A 22787-nucleotide genomic window follows, 5' to 3' on the forward strand; every position below is an offset into this window, starting at 1 on the left:
GACGTGACGCAGAGCCCATACCTGGTGGAGCTATATACACCACGCTGTTTTTCTGGCAGTCGGCAGTTCAGACTCTTATCTTCAGTAGGCCCCTGGTCAATGCATTTTGTTCTCTGGGGCTTTGAGTAGCACTCACTGCAATGCTTTGATACCTAAAGAATAGTGTGGACCTCTTCTTCTCCTCAGTTGTTGCATAAGATCCTGTTTCTGTAACAGATATTCTTCTCACATCAGTTGTAAATATTTTACAGAGGGAGCAGATAACATTCCAGGAACGGTAGCATGGGAAGCAAAAGAAGAAAATACTGTCTATCTGAAGTGGTTAGAGCCTGCAAATCCAAATGGGCTGATACTAATGTATGAAATCAAATATGGGCAGCATGGAGAGGTGAGGATTTGACGTTTCCCTGTGAAGAGTTACTGCTTGTAACTCTTAATTTATAGACAAAATGAGATCTTTCTTAACATACTTCTGTGCAGTGCTGCAGACCAAAGATAGAAATTGTGATTTCAAACACCCAGCACCAACCAGCATGCCATTCTTTTGTTTCATTTATTTTGACAGTTTTTGAATTCCACGTACCTCCTTAAGGTATTTGAAGAAAAACTCATCAGATGGGGCTTTTAGTTACAAAAATTAGCTTATTCTGCAGCCGTATTGTTTTCTCAAAAATGAACGAATGCTAAGATATTAACATGAACTGTAAATTGCTTTTTTTCTTTTAGGAGAAGCGGGAGTGTGTTTCCAGACAAGAATACAAGAAGCTTGGAGGAGCTAAACTAACTCATCTGAACCCTGGAAACTATTCTGCTAAAGTTCAGGCCACTTCGTTAGCTGGAAATGGGTCATGGACTGAACCAGTCTCTTTCTATGTGCAACCCAAATGTAAGATGGATGTTTGGCTGTGTCAAACCAGGGGACTATTGTCTTTTTTTTATAATTCCTGATGTTTATGTATGTAACTGGGTGTGTGAGCCTCTTGCCTGTACTCTGATTCTTCCACTTATTTACTGAAGCTTCTCTGGGAACTCTTCTCCGTTCCGTTTTTTTGTCAAGTGTTGAGAACCAGGAGGTCTGTCTGAGGTGTGGTCCTTTCCTTGCGTGCATTCCATGTATATGAGAGGTGCAACCAGGTGGTGGGTGTGTAGAACACACTGATGTGGCTTCCTATGATGTACAGCTCAACTGGGAATGTAATGTTAGCCATAGCAACATGGAGCTGATTTGTACAAAACCTGTGGCAATAAGCCAAACCTGCTTTAAGTTGCAAAATAATACAAGAAACAAATAATTTATTTAGATTCATGGCTGGCAGGTTTTTTAAATATCAAGCTGCTTTTTCATGTGACGTGTTCTAAGTGACATTTGACAAAGGTAACGTCCTGAAGAAAGGGTGATGCTGGTCCTGACAATGGGAGTAACTTATATTTTGGAAGAACGCTACTGTAGTGTTCACAGAGACCCTTTCAAGAACATCCATATTTAGTTGTAGAGCAGATGAATCCACAGAAAACTGGAACTCCATCTTTTTTGATTTTCTAATTCCTGGACTTTGAAGAACTTGAAGTAAAGAGCAATGTGTGCATATTCTGAATAGAAATATGAGCAATTGTGAGGTGAACAAAAGGTGGAAAAAAGGTGAATATGCAAGTAAACATTTACATATTGTTCACTGAGGAATGTAAGTCCTTAAGCATAACTTGTGAAAACAAACGCCAGACAGACACTGTTCTGTACAAAATTAATACTTTTCACTGGCTGTTTCCTTGTTCCACTCATCTGCAGTCAGGGAGTGTTTCTGAGTACATTTTTCCACATCAGACAAGAAAATGAGTACTGTGATTTCTTCCCTGTATGGAAATATACTGAGTGGGTTTTGAATGTTTCTGTGTTAATGGAGATTTTATAGAAACCCTGATACAATTGTTTTCTTGTTGGTTGCAGCAGCAGACTATGGAAACTTCCTGCACTTGATAATTGTGCTCCCGATTGCTTTCCTGCTCATCCTTGGGGGATTACTGATAATGCTGTACGTCTTTAACAAAAAGAGGTGAGTTGTATATCCTTGTGGTTAAAACTGCAGGAGGGGAATGTTTATTTTCAAATCTGTGCCCATGTGGAGCAAGTTAGAAATGAAAAAGGGAAATAGCATTCAGAGGGCTCAAGAAGCTGAAGTAGATTCTGCCTTGTTGGTGTGTGAAAGGAGGTGGTTTAGAGTTACCAGCAAGCATCTGGCTACTGCTTGAGATTTGAAGAGGCTTTTTATTACAGTATCAGATTTGAGAGGGAGGATGAATGTTGTCAGGAACATACCCACAGGGACAATGATGGTGGACACTGAACCTATATAATTAGAAGCTTTGACTGAAATATGGGTCACTATAGATCATAAAAACTTAGTTCAAATTCGCTTCATTTAATTTCTTGCAAATTCTAGAGGTTTTTGGGAAGTCTTTGCATCCACTTGAAAAATTACATCCTGCACAGAGCAGTCTAAGGCACTGTTCTATTGGTGTGTTTTCCTCAGTTTTGTTTTTTTGTAACTAGTGATTTTTTTCAAGTATTTATTTTAAATACATAATGCTAACTTAATAGAAGTCAGTGCAAATGTTCAGCCTGGCAACTTTCTAGGTGTAGAGGTTTTTTATTACACTTACATAGCCTGCCTCCTGCAAGAGCTCTCTTGGTGCTGAATAAATGTCTTATTCTGAAAATCACCTCAGTAAAATGCGGGAGAGGTGTATGTGTTTTAAAAATAAAATAATAGAAACTCTTTATTAAGTACTTAACTAGAATTCCCCATTAAAAACAATCTTGTCCTTTGCTAGATCATTTCTCTCCCGCAGCAGAGCGGGTGATGCTAAAGTATGTTCTCAGCCACAGGTCTCCTGCGTGTGTTACCACACAGCTGCCTTTCGTAAAGGAGGTGTACTCAGCAGCTAAAAGTACCTTGTGTTTATGCTTTTCTGGTGCTGATTTGGTACAGAGAAGACTGCAGGTTTCCTGGGAGAGCTGTTTGGGGCTGCTTTCCCATTGATTATGTGACTTAGAGCAAGAACTTGATTTGTCCTCTTTGTCTGAAAGCTCTCCATGTACAATAAATAATGTTCTGTGGTTGAGGAAACGGTGGGAAAGCTGTAGAAGAGGTGGTCTGAAATTTACTTAGGTTTAAAGATTAAAAAAGGACAAAATGTTTCAACAGGAACAGTGACAGACTGGGCAATGGAGTACTTTACGCTTCTGTGAACCCCGAGTACTTCAGTGCTTCGGACGGTAAGCGTGGCCTTACGCTTCTGGTGCTTTTACTTTCATGTGCTCTGTTCGCATCTGACTGAAAACTCTAAACGGGATTTGGTAAAACCGTTTTCTCTCTTCATTTGTTAGCACAGCCATAGAATCCATCATTGATAATACATAAATGTCACCTGTCTATTGAGACTGGGGAGTTTGTGAAACTTTTCCTGTAGTTTATTCAGCTATGGCAAATTTGGATGCATTAGTTTCACTTTCAGGCTATCATCTACCAGCAATGTTTTCACTGAAATAAAAGAATTCATTAATTCATTGTCTTTCATGTTTGCTCTTTTAAACCCTATTCTGACGTATCGGAACAAACCCACTGCTTGTTTCTATGTACTTCTCACATGGAAAACAGTAAAATTTAACGACAAACAACACTGTCTCCTCACTTCTCATCCCAATAAAACTCTCCAACGACTTTTCACAGTTAAACAGAAAAGCAATATGGTGGGCTTCCAGACATATCACATGCAGAAATTTTATGTTATGTTTAGCTTTCTGGCTAAATTAATTGCTTTAAAAAATAGTAAAATGCAAAAAGCAACTAGCTTCCCACTGGAACCCTACTTGCTAGATAATTAATTTATTCACTCCCCCTCTTCCCTGAGGTGTGGTTGTCTGTAAGGAGCGTGTGCCCATACTGTACGGTTTATGTACGTGTGGAGCTCTTCAAGTGCAGGAGGAAATCAGAACATCAGGTGAATTTCCTTGAGGCATCAGTCCTTCTGTTTATGATTTAGTTTGGTCCTATTGCTGTAGACTTCTTGTGAGAGTAGTTTCCAAAAGTCCCCAGAAGGCTAATGGGTTTAGCCGTAGTGGCAACGGACTCTTTTACAGATCAGTAAAAAAAAAAATCCATCAATGTTCATGCTGTAATGTCTGTCAAAGGTCTGTCCATGTTCATGCTATAAGCCTCTATTTTTGCATCCTGTCATTTCACCCATCCAGAGCTTGTAACACAACTGTCCCCTCCTTTGGTGCCTGATAGGCAGCAGCATCAGTGACTACTCGGATGTCTTCTTCCCTGAGGCAGCCTCCCTCCTGACAGTCCCCTTCTGAGATCTCCCTTCTGCCTCAGATCAAAGACTTGCCGCAGCAGCAAATTCCGCCTTTACTGGTGCAACAGCGTGTGTGCAAGCGATCAGAATAGTTTCATGCAAAGAGCCTGCTAGATCAGAGAGCTAGTTTCCCTCTAGCCATAAAATCAGTCTGTTAATGGAGAATACTAAACTGATACTGATGATCAAGTATTTTTGATGCTGTCTGGAAGAATTAGAAAACCCAAGGATCTGAAAAAATGCTCAGGCCTGAAGTATTGGTTCAAGCCTCTTCCCACCCTGATTTTGTGCTTTGAAGTTCCTTATTTCTATCCCATTACGTCAGTACTATAGCGAGACCTCTTCAAGTCCAACTACACGTTTCTTTAAGATTTATTTGTATGCCAAGTATCTACCTGTCTCTGTGGGAAAGACCATGGGCTGTTTGCATACATCGTGCAAGGTCTCAGCATTGTGTCTAGTGTTGTTTACAGTAAAACTGAGCAGTTGGCATTGTAAAGCAGTGAGTGCACGGGTTGCAGAAGTGGAACTTCATGGCCTCTTCTTTCTCTCCTCAGTGTATGTTCCAGACGAATGGGAGGTGCCCCGTGAGAAGATCACCATGTGTCGGGAGCTTGGGCAAGGCTCCTTTGGAATGGTGTATGAGGGAATAGCCAAGGGAGTGGTGAAGGATGAGCCGGAGACCAGGGTGGCCATCAAGACTGTTAATGAGTCTGCAAGTATGCGCGAGAGGATAGAGTTCTTAAATGAGGCCTCGGTGATGAAGGAGTTCAATTGTCACCATGTGGTAAGTCATGAAGAAGTACCAAGGCTGTAATTCATACAGCCACAGCACTTACTGGCATGAGGGCGTTCAGGGCACGTCCTCACTGACTGAAGCAGGAACTTGAGATTTTAGCTTGAACCCTGCACAGCTTTATAATATTGTTCTTAAACGGGAGTCAGAGTGTGGAACCAAATCTACTCTCAAACCTTTCCCACAGGTTCATGGGTGTTTAAGGATACACATCGACACGAATGAATGATTACTACGTTCGGTTAGTTGGATATGTAAATGAATGTTTGTTTCTCCTCTTCCAGGTTCGGCTGCTTGGTGTTGTTTCTCAGGGCCAACCTACGCTCGTTATCATGGAGCTGATGACACGTGGGGACCTCAAAAGTTACCTGAGATCACTGAGGCCAGACACAGAGGTGAGTCATGACTTGCTGCATGGTTTTTTTTTATTTCTTCAGTTAGAATCAGCTTGAACGAAACAGTGTCACGTTGGAAGCAGCAGGCAATTAGCCTTTCTGGCCCCTCTCCTTAAGCTCTAAGAACAAAACCTGAGCTGCTCTGTCGTCTGCAACACCTTTTTTTAATGAGGTAGCTATTGCAAATAGCCCTGTGTACTGCGGGGAATAGGCCCCTTCTTGTGTTATGGAGTCCTGTTTTCCAGATTTGAATTAAATCTCTCATCTAATCTAGTTTCTCATTAAGATGTTAAACGAAAAATTGGCTAGTCAAAGCATCCGTGTTAGAGTAATTATTTCATGTTTATATCCTGCCTATTGACTGTGTTGGAAAGTGAAAATCTAATACCTTAGCTAATATACATACTCTAACATGCAGGCCATCAGTCGAACAGTTAAAATTGCCACGTGTGGTACAGGCTCTGAAGGATAAAGATGACACATAGGTCACTTGCCACTGAAATCATAGTAGACTGTAGAAAATGAACTCAGCAGTTTTTGCCCTTGATGTAGAAATTCAGATGTGAATAACTTAAAGGAATAGAACGTGAGCGCAATATGTGCACAGGAGAAGGAATGTGGTGTAAACGGAGGCATTGTGTTCAGCAGGAGCAGATTGCTTAAGTGATTGGGTGCAGAGAACAATCGTACAGAACACAGCATCCAGAAAATAGCAGTAGGACTATGGACTTGACTAACTTTTACGATTAATATTGTTTCAGGTTATACTGAGTAGTTTTGGATGAATTCAACAAAATTCCTTTGTAAAAAGGAACAGTGACATATATAGAAATTACCAAAATGATGAGCCCTGTGCTTGGCTTTTCTGTTTTGTATGCCGATTCTCTCCAAAGCAGCCTGTGATAGACCTAAATCCCCTGTGTGCAATGTTGAGCTGAGTGAAGTTTTCTGAGGACCTGTGTGAGGAGGGCGGGTGGAATACTTCAGTAAGGTGTGGATAGAGGGCTCCCATAGGCTGTGTTGCATTTGGCTCTTGGGAGCCTGAGAGGAGCGGGTGTGGCTCTCTGTCTCAACACACAGTAGCGCAGTGTGAAAGCGATGGTGGGACTGGACATGACCACTTTCCGTGGAAAATGGGTGAGGGATTGTTTAATCTCTGGATGAGGATGTGATACAGTTCAGTGACTTGATCTGTGTGCTTTGGGATCTTTTGTCATTAATAGCGTTCAGCTGTGGTTTTGGTTACTCTGTCGGTGATGATTGTCCAAGGGGTGTAAAGCTTGGGCAAATTCATACTGGTAAGGGATGGTGGGATTTAACTGTTGTGTATAAATACCTGAACTCCTTCAGCCATGGGATTCAGAATGGCAGAAGCCACATATCCATGGATGCTAAGGAGTGAACTTGCTTCAGAAGAAATTGTCCCATAAGTTTTCTCCTATTTACAAATAGAAGTAACTCAAGAGACATCTGGTTACGGAGAAGTGGGGAACAGGGAATGAAATAGTTCAACATCATCTGGTTGTGAAGATGGTAAAACAGTAGAAATCTCTAAAGTAAGCCCTCTGCTTTGTATCTCAGAACTTGTGTGGCAGAAGGATGGATGTTTAAACTCCATAGGTGTAACATCCTTATACCAAAGTCTTTCTGGCCTGTTATAAAAGAGCTTTTGGGGAGTTCTGCTTGTAACCCAGCTTGGTGTGGCCAGTTTTCCCACTAAGCAGATGCTGTGGTGTACATAATAATGAGTTTCTGTTTAGCCTGGATCATGTCAGGCTGAGTGGTGATAATGTGATTATCAAACTGTAACATACTTTTTTTTTTTAATAGAAATAGTTATTTTTTTCTTTTCCCCTTACCTTGCCTGTTTTATCTTCTTAATCTTGCTCAGAATAATCCTGGCCAGACACCTCCAACTCTGAAGAAGATGATTCAGATGGCAGGAGAGATTGCTGATGGGATGGCATACCTCAACGCCAACAAATTTGTGCACAGAGACCTTGCTGCGAGAAACTGCATGGTGGCAGAAGACTTCACAGTGAAAATTGGAGGTGCGCTTTCTTGGCTTTTACACAAACAAAAAACATCACCCTGAAAAAACAGCATCTTGGAAGGCATTTTAATTTTTTGAAAGCTGTTTGAAAGACCTTTTAAAACTGAGCTCTACTTTAAATGTCTACAGAATGAAATATGTTCCTTATGAAGACTTGCTGTGATTCAAGAGCTGTGAGCAGTCAACATAGAGTTAAAACTCTTGGAATACCTCTACTTACTGTTGTTCCAGTGAGGAAATAGTATAGCGTGTGGGCTTACAAAGAGCTGGTAAAACAGTGATTCGAGGTGCAGATGCTGGAGACATCTGGGTGGATGGCGTAGTTACCACTGGTGTGTCATTTGCTTTTCTGTTCATGTGCAAAAATAATTCCACCTCCTGTTTATTGATTCAAGAATAAGAATTTTAGGATTATTTTAAAGCATATCTAATTTGGAGGTGGAATGTAAGGCTTGACTTCAGCTGGATGTTTTCCAGTCTGAACTGGAGTTCTGCTTTCCAGTCTGAACTGGAGTTCTGCTTTCCAGGCAACAGAATGGCTTTTTCTCTGCTCTGCTGTTAGAACACCATTTTTTTTTTTTTTCCCCTTCACCATCCCTCCAGAACATTGTCAGATGAGTTTTTTCAGACTTCTCTCCAGAGAGGATGATTTTAAGCTTTTGGCTGTTTTTGAGTTGTGCATATTAAAATAACATGTATAGCAACAGCCTTCTGCTGTAGGAAACGAATTCTTTTTCTCTGAGCTTAAGTCAGCTATTTTGATAATTTGTGTAAGTAATCCTGTCATTTGGGAGAAAGAAAAAATGATTTCATTTTGAGTCAGTTAATTAGGAAATAAGATCTTTAGGGGATTTTGTGCATTTTCTGCAGGTTCAGGGGAAGTCAGCCTGAATCCTTCCCGTTCCAGTTTTCTCACTCCTCCTCTCCCCACCAGCATGTTTTACAATTCTTTGAACTGAAGATGGTGCATTTCTTCCCTGTAACGTTGTACATGGTTACTCCAAAAGCATTTTGTGAAACACGCTGTGCTGCTCACATCTACGTACCGATGTTGAAAATCCCTTCATGTAGAAACAGTTTAGGAGGATCTTGACTGGAACACGCCAACTCAGACTGTTTAGACTTTGGAGGAAGAGCTTTATGCTACACTATCCTGTGCTCGTTGCGTATCTGTTTCTTATTTGCATTACATTTAAAAATCATTTTCCATTCAGCCAGGATAAAGTCACCCTGGTGTGTGGGAGTGATGGAATAGCTGCACAGATGGGCTTTTTAGTCATAATCGCTGAGGGTACCAGTGTCCCTAGCAGACAAGGAATGGGAAGGATCAGTGGTTGGTCACTCATCCAAGTGTGGTAATAACGATTGTGAGAACTGGGGGAATTCTGTCCTCTTTTCTCTCCACTTTTCCTGAAGAAGAGGAAAAAAAAAAAAAGGAAAAAAAAAAAAAAGGGCAACTGCAGCTCTGTGTTGATAAAATGGATTTTGCTCTAGGTCTGCTATGTTAGTAGACAGCATTTAATGTTAGTAAGAGATTTGGTGTGACCTGGTTGGTTAACTTTTTGATCTGAAAATACAGTTACTGGTTTAAATAGGCTAGTCCAAGACTCAGCAGTTTTGTGTGTGTCAAGTGGGTTTTAGAGAAGAAAAAATTCTGGAATAAGTCTGAGTTACAGTCAGGGGATGAGCATTGTTAGATCCAAGTCTTGCAAATGCTTACATATTTAGAGCTAAGGACATGTGTGTAACTCAACAGTCATAAATGAGTAGCCTAATCCTCTGTAGCATTTGAGATGGAATATTTTACAGGAACTGGAAATTTACCTTTTGAAAGAGGAAAAAAAAAGGGAGAGAGAAGCATTTCCCTCAACATGTGAGATTCTTTAATTAAAGACAATAGTCTTAAGTACTAAAGGAACTCTTTACACTCTTTAAAAAGAAAAGAAAATAGTTTACTTTAGTTAACAATTTGTGAATTATATGACCTTCAGAAGATGTAGCTTACTGCAAGGCTTGAGCATAAATCCTGAAATTTCTTACATTATATATTTAAATCATTCAGACTTCTCACGCACTGAAGTCAATGGTAGAAATGTCTGTTGGTTGTGTTGGGAGGGAACCAGACCTACGGCTGCAGGTAAAGTGACTGCACTTCAAAGTGTCGTGGTAACAGGTTGCGGATGCTTTGCACCAAACTGTGATTCTCTACTGGCTACAATGCCTTTTAGTAAGGGGAAATGTCCAGCATTTTATCATGCAAACTCAAAACATCTATACCTTCTAGATTTTGGCATGACAAGAGATATCTACGAGACAGATTATTATCGAAAAGGAGGGAAAGGTTTGCTGCCCGTCCGCTGGATGTCCCCGGAATCACTGAAAGATGGCGTCTTCACAACGCACTCCGATGTCTGGTAACAAAAAAGGGGCTCTGAAAAACTGTTTTAGCCCCTCTTCTTTCTAGCCTCTTTTCTTGTTTTAGTAGACTTAGCTAAGTATAACACTTCTCCTGTCTCTTCAAAGGTAGCTCTCTTGTTTCGCTGTGAAGCATTTTGCTTTATATTTCATATTTCCATTGCAAAATCAAGAACTCTTGAGGTTAAATTCTCTTGGAGAGAGCAGAATGAAATGGATTTCCAAAACCAGAAGTGGTGGCACGTTTCCTGCTGTGGGTTGTAAAATCGCTTGTGCGGTAAAAAACTTTACCTTCACCTGGAAGAGCAAGTTGTCATTTTTCAAACTACCCTCCTTCAAGAAAAGCGTTAAAAGTTGCCAAGAGTATAGAAAGGTTCATAGTGCTGACCTGCTTTTCTATCAAAACCTTCTGTGTAAATAACTCTGCTTTCCTGCAGATGGTTTGTGTACACTAGCATATTTTTTCTTGGGAGTCCTCCCTTGTGTGTATCCTTCTCCGTTTGGAGCTTTGTTTGCTTGTTTTATATACCGCAAGATGCAGAAATAGGTTTTTCTCTAAAAGCACATTGCCTGGTTGCTCTATCTGTCAAGTTATTAATAGAGGCATTCAGAAAATGTCAAAATACACTTCTTAGAAGAAATAATACTCTGGAACAATCCCCCCCCACACACACACGCACCCCACCCAGACGTTTGCAGATAGGTAGGGAGGACTTGGCAGAAGATGAACGTGTACTGGCAAAACCTCTGCTCTGTCTTTTATGGTTTCTCTGCCTTCCTAACAAGATGTTTTTACTGCTGATCTGTTAGAGAATTGGCAGCTGATTGCCTCCAAATGTCTAGAAGTCAGTAAGAATGGTATTTTAGTAGTAAACTGCATTTTCTTTCAACAGCTTGAGGACTGTAGTCCACAGCACCAGCTTTGAGTGAAAGGTTCTTAAGAGGAATTATGTAGGAAGTAAAAAAAGTGAAGCACCAGAACGTTGCTTAAATTTTTTTGCATATGGCTAGTGACTTATTTATGAACACAGTAACCCTCAAACTTGGAAATCGATGGAAATAACCACTTTGAGTTGAAGAGGAAGCCCTGTACCAGCCATTTATCTAATGGAACAGCGCAGGCGTGCTTTTGGCAGTCCACCTGCGGGTAAAGAATGTTGAGACCTGTAGTGACTTCACAAAGCAGACAGAAATTTGGTATATATTGCTAGAAAATCCCCAGAGGTAGTACTGAATGAGCCTGGAGTGAAGAGCTGGCAGACCTGCCCATTCTTACCACACAACAGCAACTTCTAAGCCCGGCCTTCATCTCCAGTCATGGTATGAAAAGTGGACTCAGGATCGGGTGTTCAGCTTTGGTGATGCACTGCGCTTGTTCCATACACGCTTTCCTTTTAACCTGGAAATGTTAAGTGATGCTGTTGTTTAAACATAACTCAAAATACAAACAAAGAAACCCCACAGATGTGACGCCAAATGAAGAGTCAGATGTAAATTAGCACTGTAGTTGCTGCAGGAAGTACGTGGGTTCTCCTTCAACGTGAACAAGGTTTGGCGTTCATCGGTCATTGCGTTCAAAGCAGGGTTGAGCAAACAATATTGCGGTTTATCAGCAGGACAGTCTGAGCCGGGGGTCACATGAAGGAAAGAAACTTACAAGTGGTAAGGTTGGAAAGCTTAGAAGAGGAGGAGTAAAATCTGTCAGATTTTAACTTGAAAGCGTAGAGAGAAAAAATGACTTGATGGAGAGCAGGTCCACAGCTCTCATCAGTATTTCAGACAGTTCCTCCTGGGAATGGTTTGTCATCTTGTTAGAAGCTACTTATTTTGCAGTTTAGTTCGTGTAGGTATGCTGTCTTGAGGTACAAAAATACTGGTGTAACATGAGCAGTATTTCCTTCATGACAGGAAAACTTACCTGACTCCTTGCATTGGTTCAGATTTTGAGGTTGCTTCATGAGAACAGCGTAGCTTGGCTGTTTTGAGGGGCATTTATTTTCATCAAACAGTAAAAAATGTTGAGATTGTTTTTCCTGCCTTTTTGGTAGGATATTGTGATGTCTGGTTCCACATTCTTCGAGGTCAGTTTTAGAAGCCAGAAAGTCAAAAGACAAAACTGTATGAGCGGTCGGAGGCCAAGATTTATAAGCTGTAAGGTGAAATGGCAAACTGCAAGAGAGTATCTGGAGATTTTGAAGGGTGGAGCTTTATTTTAGCAATTCGTTCTTTTGTTGCTCCTCAGACTGGAGAATGAGGTAATTAGACAAGACTGGTTTTGCTGTAGCTAGGGAAGAACATTTTAAAATCAGTGTAATACTGTTGAGGGTGAGGGTGTATTTCTATAAATAAGTCCTCAGCATCTTGCGTTCTTTCAGAGCTGGTAGCTGCCGTGAAGGAGCAGCGTAAGTTTATTTGTTGTGATAATATAACTGCTAGGTGCACAACACTTGCTCTGATTATTCCTGCAGTGATCAAAGGAGTTTCAAAGGCACCAGAACGTTGAGTTGACCCTCTGTCCCTCATTCCCCTGAAAGGCAAACAATTGCAAGTCTGTCTGTGGCTTCTGGCTCCAGATGCAAACCGTTTTAGATACAGTAGATAACTGAAAGATAAAACCACTCTGCCGTAACCAGCTCATAATACTGGACTCTTGTTTTCACAACAATACCCGATTGAAACTATGTTTTTTTTCCCTCTAAGCTTGACTCAGCATTTTAGCCGCAGAAGACCAGACAGCATCTAGATTTTCTGTCTTTGCACAGCAGCTCTAAAAGTAGATGACTCTTCAGTGCAGGGCAGACAATTTGAGCTCAATAAACTAATTTTAAATGGAGATATTTTTAGAAACTGTCAATACTTGTGTTGAAACTACCCAATTACATAACTATGCTGATGTTTCTTCACCAGTAATCAATTCCTGTTAGTACATAGACTTATTTTTGCACTTCTGCTGTCCTTTGTAGTTAGTTGTAAGGAGCTGGAAGCTCTGTTGCAAGAACAAGGGAAAAAATTGTTTACACTGAGGGTGGTGGAGCACTGGCCCAGGTTTCCCACAGAGGTGGTGGAACATTCAAGGCCAGGTTGGACGGGGCTCTGAGGAACCTGATCTGGTTGGAGATGTCCCTGCTCCTTGCAGGGCGGTTGGACTGGATGGGCTTCGGAGGGCCCTGCCAACCCAAACCATCTGTGATTCTATAACATGGTTACATACGTGTTGCAACAGTGGTAACTGAGTTTCTCCTGGGGGCTTAAATGTTTTGCTGCTGAAGCAGTAAATTAAGGTCTTGGTCCAAGAAGCTGAAGAACATTCACATTTCTTCCATGTCTTTTCCAAAAATTGGTTTTGTTCCTTGCTGCTGTATGTTGAATGCCTTGAGCCTTACCTTGCGCCTTTGACTTAGAATGTGGAAGAAAGCAGAGTGGAGGGATAGATGGGAAGTATTACTCAAGAAGTGTTTCTGTGCCTGGGGAGTAGAGGTTGGTTGGTTTGCTTGCTTTTAGTGGTAAGGCAGATGAGACGCACAGGTGTGGTGGTGTGCATTTGCTGTTTACCCCTCAGCTTCCTGGAGCGGTAAGGGAAAAACGCAGCTTTTAAGTTGTATTTGTGTGACTCAGGTATTTCTGATGAAGAGCAGCTTGCACTGGAATGAGAGCTTCCAGTTCTGTGTTGTTGCCTTCTCAACTGCTGTCAGAGTACCTGAGATATGTTACATGAAGATTGTGAGTTTACCTTCTTAAATGTACAGATTTTTTTTCTTGCTATGTCGGTGGCTTTGAGGGGGAGGCTTGTCGAGCTCACTGTAAATAACTCTGCAACTTCTCCACCTGCTTAGAGCGTTTGATTCCCTGCACCCAGCCACATATGGATCTTTATGCAGACTTTAACGGTCAGATGTCTGTCCAGCCTGAGGTCCTCTGTACAGGAAGCGCAAAGACAGGAATAGAAATTTTAATTTTGTTTTTTCCTTACGTGCAACTTTCCTTTTCCCCTGTCCACTGTTCTTCCTACCTCCCAGTGTACCTAAACTCTGAGCTGAAAGCCATGGGAAAGGGAGATGAGATGCAAGCTGATTCTTCAGGCAAGTTCACAGCTTAAATCCTGACTTAGGAGGCTTCTGGACGGTGCAAAGAGTTTGTGGTGGCTTTTTTACTGACTGACCTATACAGAACTGGTGTAACCAAGCAGTGTTGGACCACTGAATGATCATAACAGTGACCAGCTCCGAGCTGTAGATTGTGATGTGAGAAATGGAGATGTACTATTACTAGTCTCTTTCTCTCCATTGACTAGAGATGTTTGAAGTCAGCGGTCTCTTACCCTGGGTGGCTATCACCATAGCTGCATACTTTTTGAGCAATTGAGTTTTTTGGTAAAAGAAAGTACCCATGGATACCTGCCTGCTCAACATGACTGAAGAAAAATATCCTTGTAAAGATTGTTCAGCTTTCTAAAGTTCTGATTTGTTTCCCAGGTCTTTTGGAGTCGTACTCTGGGAGATTGCAACGTTGGCGGAGCAGCCATACCAAGGGATGACCAACGAACAAGTGCTCCGCTTTGTGATGGAAGGAGGTCTGCTGGAAAAACCAGACAATTGTCCCGATATGCTGTAAGTGCCAACAGTTACCTCTCTGCTCGGTGCACGGTTTATTCTCCCTCATGCCTTCGGTGTCCACTTCTACCCGACCTACCCCAGGAGGGTTTAGTAAGGAGTGACAGTAATGTGAAGTGCTGCTTGAATAGTCTCTGTCAATCCAGTATTTTATCGTAGTTAGACGGACAAGAAAACAACTTTGCTTATGGCCAGAATCTCACTTTGGGCTCTCTCCTCCTATAAGGAAACAAAACACAGTCTTTGTGTTCTTGAATAAATTTAGATTTAATAGAAGCTCATAAGTGACACTTGCTACAGCAGAAAATTTTGTGCCTAAATCTTATTGCTTATGCTTAAAGTAATTCTGTTGACTGTAAAAACAAAAAAGAGCTCAGGACAAGCTGGAACCTATTGTGGATAAACTCTGTGGAATTCCAGCTTGAGTTCAGCATACAGATAAGTGAACGTATGCTTCCTTTGTCCGAAGCAGCGTCGGATCTGCTCTTTCAGTCACAGTGCTCATCACATTGAGATAAACAAATCTCCCCTTCTAAGTTTCCTATAAGCACAGAAAGTAGTACCCAAAAAAACCTTTTCCTGCCCCTAGAATCAGCACAAAGCCTTGCGGCAGAGGGTGTGCAGCACAGCAGGCTTCAGTTTTTCACTTTACATTGCTGAAATACTTCTGCTGGCTTTTGTGTACAGCCAGTTGTTCAGCCTTTATTGCTTTGATATACTTCTCAAACTGGCTTTTGGGAAGGAAATACTGTGTCTTGCAGTTATTGAAATTTGTTGGAGGCCCACAGAAGGGATACAATCACTTAAGGGCCTCAGCTGCTTGGGATTCTTAGGAAAAGAGCTTTTTTGGCTGGAGCGCGGCTCTGGTTTCAGATGACAGGCAGTGTTGTTCTGTTGTTTGAGGGGGGTGGGTGGTGTATGCAGGGGGAGGTGTAGCTGCCATGTGATTCCTCAATTTCGCATTCTTTCCCTTCCACGATGCTGTGGAGAATTTCTGGCAGTCAGATTGAGTGTCGATTGTTTAACATGATCAGAGCTGTGTAATGGAGGAGGGGAGTAGGCAGAAATGGGGGAAGAACAGGGTGTGTGAAGGGATCGGCTCCCCAGGTCCGTGGGGAAAAAGTGCCTCTACAGTGAGAACAAACTCGGCAAGGGATTCGGCATTAGAAATTCCCCATTAACCTGGGGCATGTGTGGTATGAAGAGCGGGATGGGAGGGGAGTCACAGGAAGAAGCTCTCTTTACTACATCCCACCCGGCCCGTTCTCCTTCCTCCTCCTCCTCAGAGATAATCCTCTGCTTGCTGGGTGTTGCCACTGGATGAATCCGCTTTCAGGGAAACTGGCCTGCAAGCTGGGAGAACTTGGTTAATGTCTGGCAGAGCAAATCTTTGCAGCAGTGTATAACAGGAAAGGCCTTTTTTTTGTGCTGATTTTAGTGAAGAAGCTGTTCATGCATTAGTTACGGCCACCGAGACTTTAGCTTGACATTGCAGAGGTGCAGAATATAAAATTCTTCCTTTAAGTGTAGCCACTTCTCTCAACCAGAACACAGAACAGGGCTGAACCTAGAGCTAAGGCACATCCAGTTTGTGGTGTCTTTTTTTGGTGATACAGTTATGTATAAAACATCCTGACTCTGTCCAAAATGAAAAAAAAATACTGAATGTATTGAGTGTAGAAGCATGTTGTGACTTGCTGTAGCTTCCTTCCAGCTTGTTCTGTCTTTGTATCAGGACAGACACCCAAGTCTGCTGAGACTGAAATGGGCTGTTGTAGGAGTAACAGTAGGGAGCTCCAGGAATCATCTTCACCTCTGTTCATGCACATGCATTTGGCATTCAAAGAACCTGTTTTACATTACTATGATGCTTTTTTCTTGTTACGTTTTTGCTTCCTTCCCTGTCTTCCATCCCGTTTGCCCAAGATGCTATAAAGATGCTGTACCACACCGCGTAACGTGACAGCTGCTGCCAGCCTTGAACCTCGCTGGGCAGGCGCAGAGACCTGGTCTGCAGGCAGAGTTCCTCTCCCCTCTCCAGCTGTTTGATAACCTGCTTCTCAGCAAGGGACGTAACAAGGAAAATTACTGCACGGACAGAAGGGTGCTTGTACCAGAGTTGCAAAAAGCCCTGAAAGTCCTTATGGATCCTGCCATGCATCCCCTGCACGTTTCAGGCAACTGCTTTTGCAAGCACTTCAAGAAACCCTTTGTAAAGTAGAGGATCCTCTATTTTTTTTCTGGAGGTTGCCAAAAGATTCTGTTTAAAGACAGGTTTCTCGGTGTGTCCATGCCAAGTGGTTTTTAGACAGCACAAATTCTCACTGGTGGAGACTGACTGGTCTGTGATACCTGATATTATCTCACAACATTAACTCAAGATGACCAGAAAGCAAAATCCTCCTGCTGCAGGGAAGTCAATACACCTCTTGTGCATGGTACTGCATGTGAGCGAGCGAGGAGAGGAGCCAGGAACTGCACTTCTGTATAGCTCATGTGGTAGGCTACAGACAGAAAGATACTTTTCCCTTCAGATTAGTTTGATGTGGAAATAACTAAATTCATGAGCAGAACACAAATTTACTTTCCTGTAGAGAGAGAGGAGTTTACTGACATATAAAAAACCTCCTGAACAGGTGGAGGAGGTAGATCGCTGTGGGGAAGCATAGATGAGAATAGAGAGAGGAATCTTGCTGCAACTGTCACCGAATCCTCTATTTTTAACCGTGCAGATTATGTGAGTGTTGACACAGCCATGCAGGCTCCAGCCACAGCGCAGTGGTTTTCGTAAGGGTCTCTTGTTGCTCCCCCATCCCCGCGTGAATGCTACGTGATGCAAGCGGTCTGGGACGTTCCAGCTCTCCTAAGGCTGCGATGCCAGTAATGCTTGTTAGTGGCTGTGCTTTGCTAACCTCTGGTAGCAGCGAGGCAAAAGCTTTTAGGTGGATCGGGGACCAAGGGCACTTGAAGAACTGGAGAGGTTCTGTTCTGCAGCTTGGTTGTGTTGGATGCTTGTGCAGAGGGGGATTTTACAGCACGGTTGTCGTGTGGTGCAGAGAGGTAGTGAATCCCGTGAAAGGGCTAAGCTCACAGGGGACGATATTTCTAGAGGCTTTTTGCTCTTACACAGGGTGAAATGAGACTCAGTTCTGTTTATGCTACACCCTCTTGGCATAGTTTGCATGGTTTTACAGACAGAACCATGCAATAAGACAGATGGTTCAATAAGACAGTGCCAGGAGAAGCTTTGCTGGTTTTCTCCTCTTCCTGTGTAATAAGTTCTGTTTTTATGTACTGCCATTGTTACGGCAGTGTTCATCAGGTGACGGCTGCGTGGCAAGGTTTGTTACCGCTGAAGCTCTCAGACAGTGTGTTCCCCTGGGGCTTTTAAAAGTTGTGGAGGCTGGAATTCCACTCTGTTTTTGAAGCAAAATTGCTTCCCCCACATGTATTGTAGATGACTAGACTATTTACGCATTGCTGATTCTCCCTTTGTTCCTGGCGAGCGCTCTGTTAGAAACCAGGCTCTGCTCTGCAGGGGTAATGTCACCATGGAGCAGCAGCAGAACAGGAGACGGCCTTTCAGTTTTCCCCTCCAAATCAAGTGGATTCCCCACACCCTTAAATGGAACACAGCTTCTGTAGTAATTTTCCTTTTTTTTTTTTTTTTTTTTTTTTTTTTTTTAATCAATGTCTTAGTGCAAAAAGTCACCCCATTTCTGCTCAGTTCTTTGAGCAGAAGATGCATGAGAGAGACTCTGGCTGTTCCTCTGTCTAATGATGATGCCTCCAACTTCCTTGAGCTTAATTGCCACCGGTCAGAAACAAACTTCATAAAACTGCTCAGGTTGTATGAACAGCCTGTAAATTCTTCCATTGTCTAGTGGAAAGGGTTTTTCATTTAAGATAATGTAAACAAGGTCTTTGAACCCACAGAGTTAAAAAGAAAAAAAAAAATCCTTTTATGGGAACTCTGTAGGGTTTTTAAATCTGGAATGGCTTAAAAGAAACATCACATGTCCTTGTTTGTGCTGATGTCACATGCATTACTCCACTGCTTGTGGTATCTCCTTAGCGTTGCCCTTAGGCCTCGGGGCGAAGTGCCAGCGAATATCCAGTGTTCTTGGCTCCAGCTAGCGCTTCTATTCAGGGACGCAGCAGTCAGCTGGAAAGGAAACAGCGATGAAGTAACAGAAATGGATTTTATATATTTATGTCTCAAGCTTTCCTCCTCGTTTGTGGCTGAGGGTATACTGCAGTTTTATAGTTTGGCTTCACTTTCGCTATGACAGACTCCTTAAAGACTCAAAACCAAGCACAGTTTAACAGTGTTTATGTGTCTACGTGCCTGGTACAGCACAGCATTGCGTACCCGGGGAGTTCTCCCAGCACAGACTGGTTTTGCCAGCTTCTTTTTGGGTCTCACAAGGCCGTGTTCAGGTGGCTGACTTTTGTTCACACAGAGCTGTGCCAGCTGAGCTCGGACAGGAATATTTGTGACTTTAAATGCACCTCAGTTCAGATTGCTGCTGTTGTGCTTGAAGCGCTTTCAGCAGCGTTTGCATCCCCAGCACAGCAGCGTTCTGTCTCTTTGCTGGTTCGCTCAGCTGAGAACAGAGTGCACGCTCCGAGGAAATGCAGTGGTACTTCCCAAGGAACGAGTTTCTGGGGGAGGGGATGGCTTTGCTTTGGTTTTGTTTCAGGCCAGGGTTCCCAGACTCTCCAGACCCCGCTGTGTGCAGCGATGCTCAGCAGCAGGCTTGAGGGTCCCGGGGTTTCCAGCTCGGTGAGAGTCCTGTTCAAGGGTTTGTTCTAGAGCAGGGACTCTGGAGGCATTAAGACATTACTCTCTGATGGGCTTAGGTGCTGTTCAAAAAATTAGTGAATTTTTGTTTGGTTTTGTCTCTTTTTTTAATTAAAAAAACCAAATCATTCTGTTCACTGCTGCAAAGATCTAGTAAACTGCTGCTGGGGCACAAGGCAGTGGGAGCTAGTTAAAGCATAAAATAGAATTGCTTGCTTACTTTCTGAAAATCTGTAGAAGTTAGGAAAATGGTATTGTTTTATAGAAGCAAAACTAAAAGTTTAGGTGACCTGGCTTACCTTACATGGGGAGGCTGGCAGAGGTGGGGAAACGAACCCAGACTGGCCACTGGACCAGGGTGCTGGCCAGGCAAGGAGAGGGGGCTTTACTGGGACTGCAGGTCACGGGGCTGGAACATAAGTCAGAGACATGAAGGATTCTCCAGTTTATCTTCACTGAAAAACTTTTCTTTCTTTTTTTTAAGATCCATTCCTGTTGTAGCACAGAAAGCAGTAGCATTTGGCTGTTGGTGACGTCCTACACACAGCGTGTTTCTCCGAGTACTGTGTACATAGAGGATTGGCTTGAAGAATAAACTTTAATCTTCCTTTTCTTACTTTAATTTGTCCTATTCCTTGTGCTGCGTTAACAAAAGACATCCCTCTTCCACCTTTACAGCCAGTGAAATCCTTTCCCGTGTTGTGTTAAAAGCTCGGGGCGATCTCTCAGGAATACCTGACGTTGCTGTGTCATGAAAACGCTGTTTGCGTTCTGTGTGTATTACTGTTTCATTCTGTGGTTTTGTTTTGCCAGCGTGGGACATCGTACAGATCTAACGTGGATGTGCTTAAACAGATGATCTCGCACTCCGTAAAATATTAATGTGTCCCTGGCTGTAAATGAAAACAACATAATTTTAAAATAAAAGATTAGAGAATGTCTTTGAGATTGGCAAATATCTTTTGGGGATTACAATTAATTTAAAGGTAATTTTCTTCTTTCAGAGGGAAAACAACAGTGCCTTACCTTGTGTGTATTTCCTGTTTTAATTTTCTCCAAGACAATATTGGTAGAGTAGGGATGGGTTGTTTGAAAAAGATACTCAGAGAGGCACGGTCATGTAGCTGTACGATGGAGGAGACTCAGGGTATTTTGGAGGAAAAAGAGAGAAATACCAAATCAGAATAAAAATACAAAATGCTTCTGGATGTCAGGTGTCTACGAGACTGGTTTATGGGCCAGTGTGTGGAAGGGAGTGGAGAAGGTTAAGACAGAAGCTATAGAGGTAAATCGGTGATTAGAAAGGGGGTCGAAATGTGACATGGGGATCTTGGCCTGTGAAAATTCTACCGTGTCCTTCCATCAGAATTGAATGACTTTCTGAAACGCGTGGTCCGATTCAGCCGGTTTGTTGCGCTCCAGCCGGGGCTCGTAAAACACCTCAGTAAATTGTTTTGCTGTGTGTCTCCTGTCCAGGTTTGAATTGATGCGCATGTGCTGGCAGTACAATCCGAAAATGAGGCCCTCCTTCCTGGAAATCATCGGTAGCATTAAAGACGAGCTGGATCCAGCCTTCAAAGAGGTCTCCTTCTTCTACAGTGAAGAGAACAAGCCTCCAGATACAGAGGAGCTTGACCTGGAGACTGAGAACATGGAGAGCATTCCTTTAGATCCCTCTTCCACCCTCCAACCCACTGACAAGCACTCAGGACACAAAGCCGAGAACGGCCCAGGTGTGGTGGTCCTTCGGGCCAGCTTTGAGGAGAGACAGCCGTACGCACACATGAACGGGGGACGCAAGAATGAGAGGGCCTTACCGTTGCCCCAGTCTTCGGCCTGCTGATCCTTAGAACCAGAATCTCACAGAAATAAAACACGGAGAAACACGTGCATTGGGGGAAGAAAGAAAGAAAGTTACAATATATTCAAAAGCCTACTGTACCTCAGTGGATCCTCAGAACTGCCATAGCTGCACTTGGGAGAACCCTTTTTTCAGTAAACCAGTTACCGTATTTTTTCTTTTTTCAATACGCAAGCAGATGTTTGTTTCAGTAACGGACTCCGTTCATGGGGAACACAGTTGGCCTTTTAAAACTCTAATGTTAACACTTAATAGCAACGAAACTTGAGATCTGATGTCTCTCTCTCTCTCTCTCCTCTCCTCTCTCTTCTTTCTCTTTCTTTCTCTCTCTTTGCTTCATAATGGGAAACATATCTGCGTGCAAGCTCAACCGTACAGCACTTTGATCAGATCAAAGATATCGCAGGCCAGGTGGCTCCCTGGTACCCTTGCAAGCACCTGCCTAACACTGTAGGTCTTTCTAAAAAAAAACAAACAAACAAAAAAAAACAAACAAAAAAAAACCACACAAAAAAAAATTAAAAAGACTGGATTTTTAATGTTGCTCTTTAATCTTTTTAGGAACACGTAAAAGAATAAAAAAGGGCCATCATTCGTCCAAGGTTGTTAACCATTGTCAACGCTGCCAAATTTTGCCAAAAAACTGAACTCTTTGTTTTTTGTTTTTGATTTTTTTTTTTTTGTAGGCATGGAAGGAGCACAGTAATCAACTGCTCTGTTTAAAAGAGATCCTGACCAACACATTCTATTCAATTATACACTGGTATTTAAAAAACAAACAAAAAAAAATTAAAAATTCAAATCGTCTAGATCTTTTTTCAAAACTGGACAAAATGTGATTATTTTTTTTTTCTTGTGATGGAGAAGATAAAAGGGATGGGGTAAAGAAACAGCCCTCCCTCTGCTCCTATCCCCATCCCAATGAATTCTGGACAAAACTGGCAGTGGTGAGCTAAACACATTTGTGCATTTCATACAAAAAAAAGTCAACCGCACGCCAAAAACGAAACACGAAAAACAGGAAAATAACCGGCAGAGATCTCCATCGTTGCAGCCTGCCTTCCTTCACAGGCTTGCAAGGAAAAAAAACACCTAGAAACATAAATTGGAGAAGACACAAAAAAGCAGTAACCGGATTCAAGTATACGATGCTTTGACCTTTTCTCTTTATTATTAAGACTTCTCGAAGGGTCTTGCAGTTCTATGTTAGACCATGGATCATTTGCATACACATTGTCTTTTGTGTCACTTTTATAACTTTTTTACGGTTCAGATACTCATCTATATGTCTGTACAGAAAAAAGCTGCTATTTTTTTTGTTCTTTATCTTTGTGGATTTAATCTATGAAAACCTTCAGGTCTGCCCTCCTTCCCTTCCCTCCCCTCCCACTTCAACAGATTTTCTTATGCTTTGTACTATAGTGTGTAACTTTTACTTCCTCCTTCCCAGTAACTGATACCTTTCATATGATTTGCCATGAACTGTTTAATGCC

General features: G+C 42.3%; 1 protein-coding gene across 2 annotated transcripts in view; it reads left to right on the forward strand.

Moving 5' to 3' along the window:
• Positions 1-22770, forward strand: part of IGF1R (insulin like growth factor 1 receptor) — a 179732-nt gene extending 156962 nt beyond the window's left edge. The window contains exons 12-21 of one of the 2 annotated variants that reach the window (XM_086756921.1): positions 252-388; positions 727-886; positions 1946-2051; positions 3204-3274; positions 4917-5146; positions 5440-5550; positions 7442-7601; positions 9888-10017; positions 14491-14625; positions 20909-22770. In XM_086756921.1, the coding sequence (XP_086613047.1) occupies positions 252-388; positions 727-886; positions 1946-2051; positions 3204-3274; positions 4917-5146; positions 5440-5550; positions 7442-7601; positions 9888-10017; positions 14491-14625; positions 20909-21275 (1607 nt within the window). In that variant the 3' untranslated portion in view covers positions 21276-22770. The remainder of the gene's footprint in view (positions 1-251; positions 389-726; positions 887-1945; positions 2052-3203; positions 3275-4916; positions 5147-5439; positions 5551-7441; positions 7602-9887; positions 10018-14490; positions 14626-20908) is intronic. The other variant, XM_086756922.1, reaches the window with a different exon arrangement.
• Positions 22771-22787: the final 17 nt, after the last annotated feature.

The sequence above is a fragment of the Chlamydotis macqueenii genome, chromosome 12, assembly GCF_036417535.1.
Source record: "Chlamydotis macqueenii isolate bChlMac1 chromosome 12, bChlMac1.mat, whole genome shotgun sequence".
In the NCBI taxonomy this organism is placed as follows: domain Eukaryota; kingdom Metazoa; phylum Chordata; class Aves; order Otidiformes; family Otididae; genus Chlamydotis; species Chlamydotis macqueenii.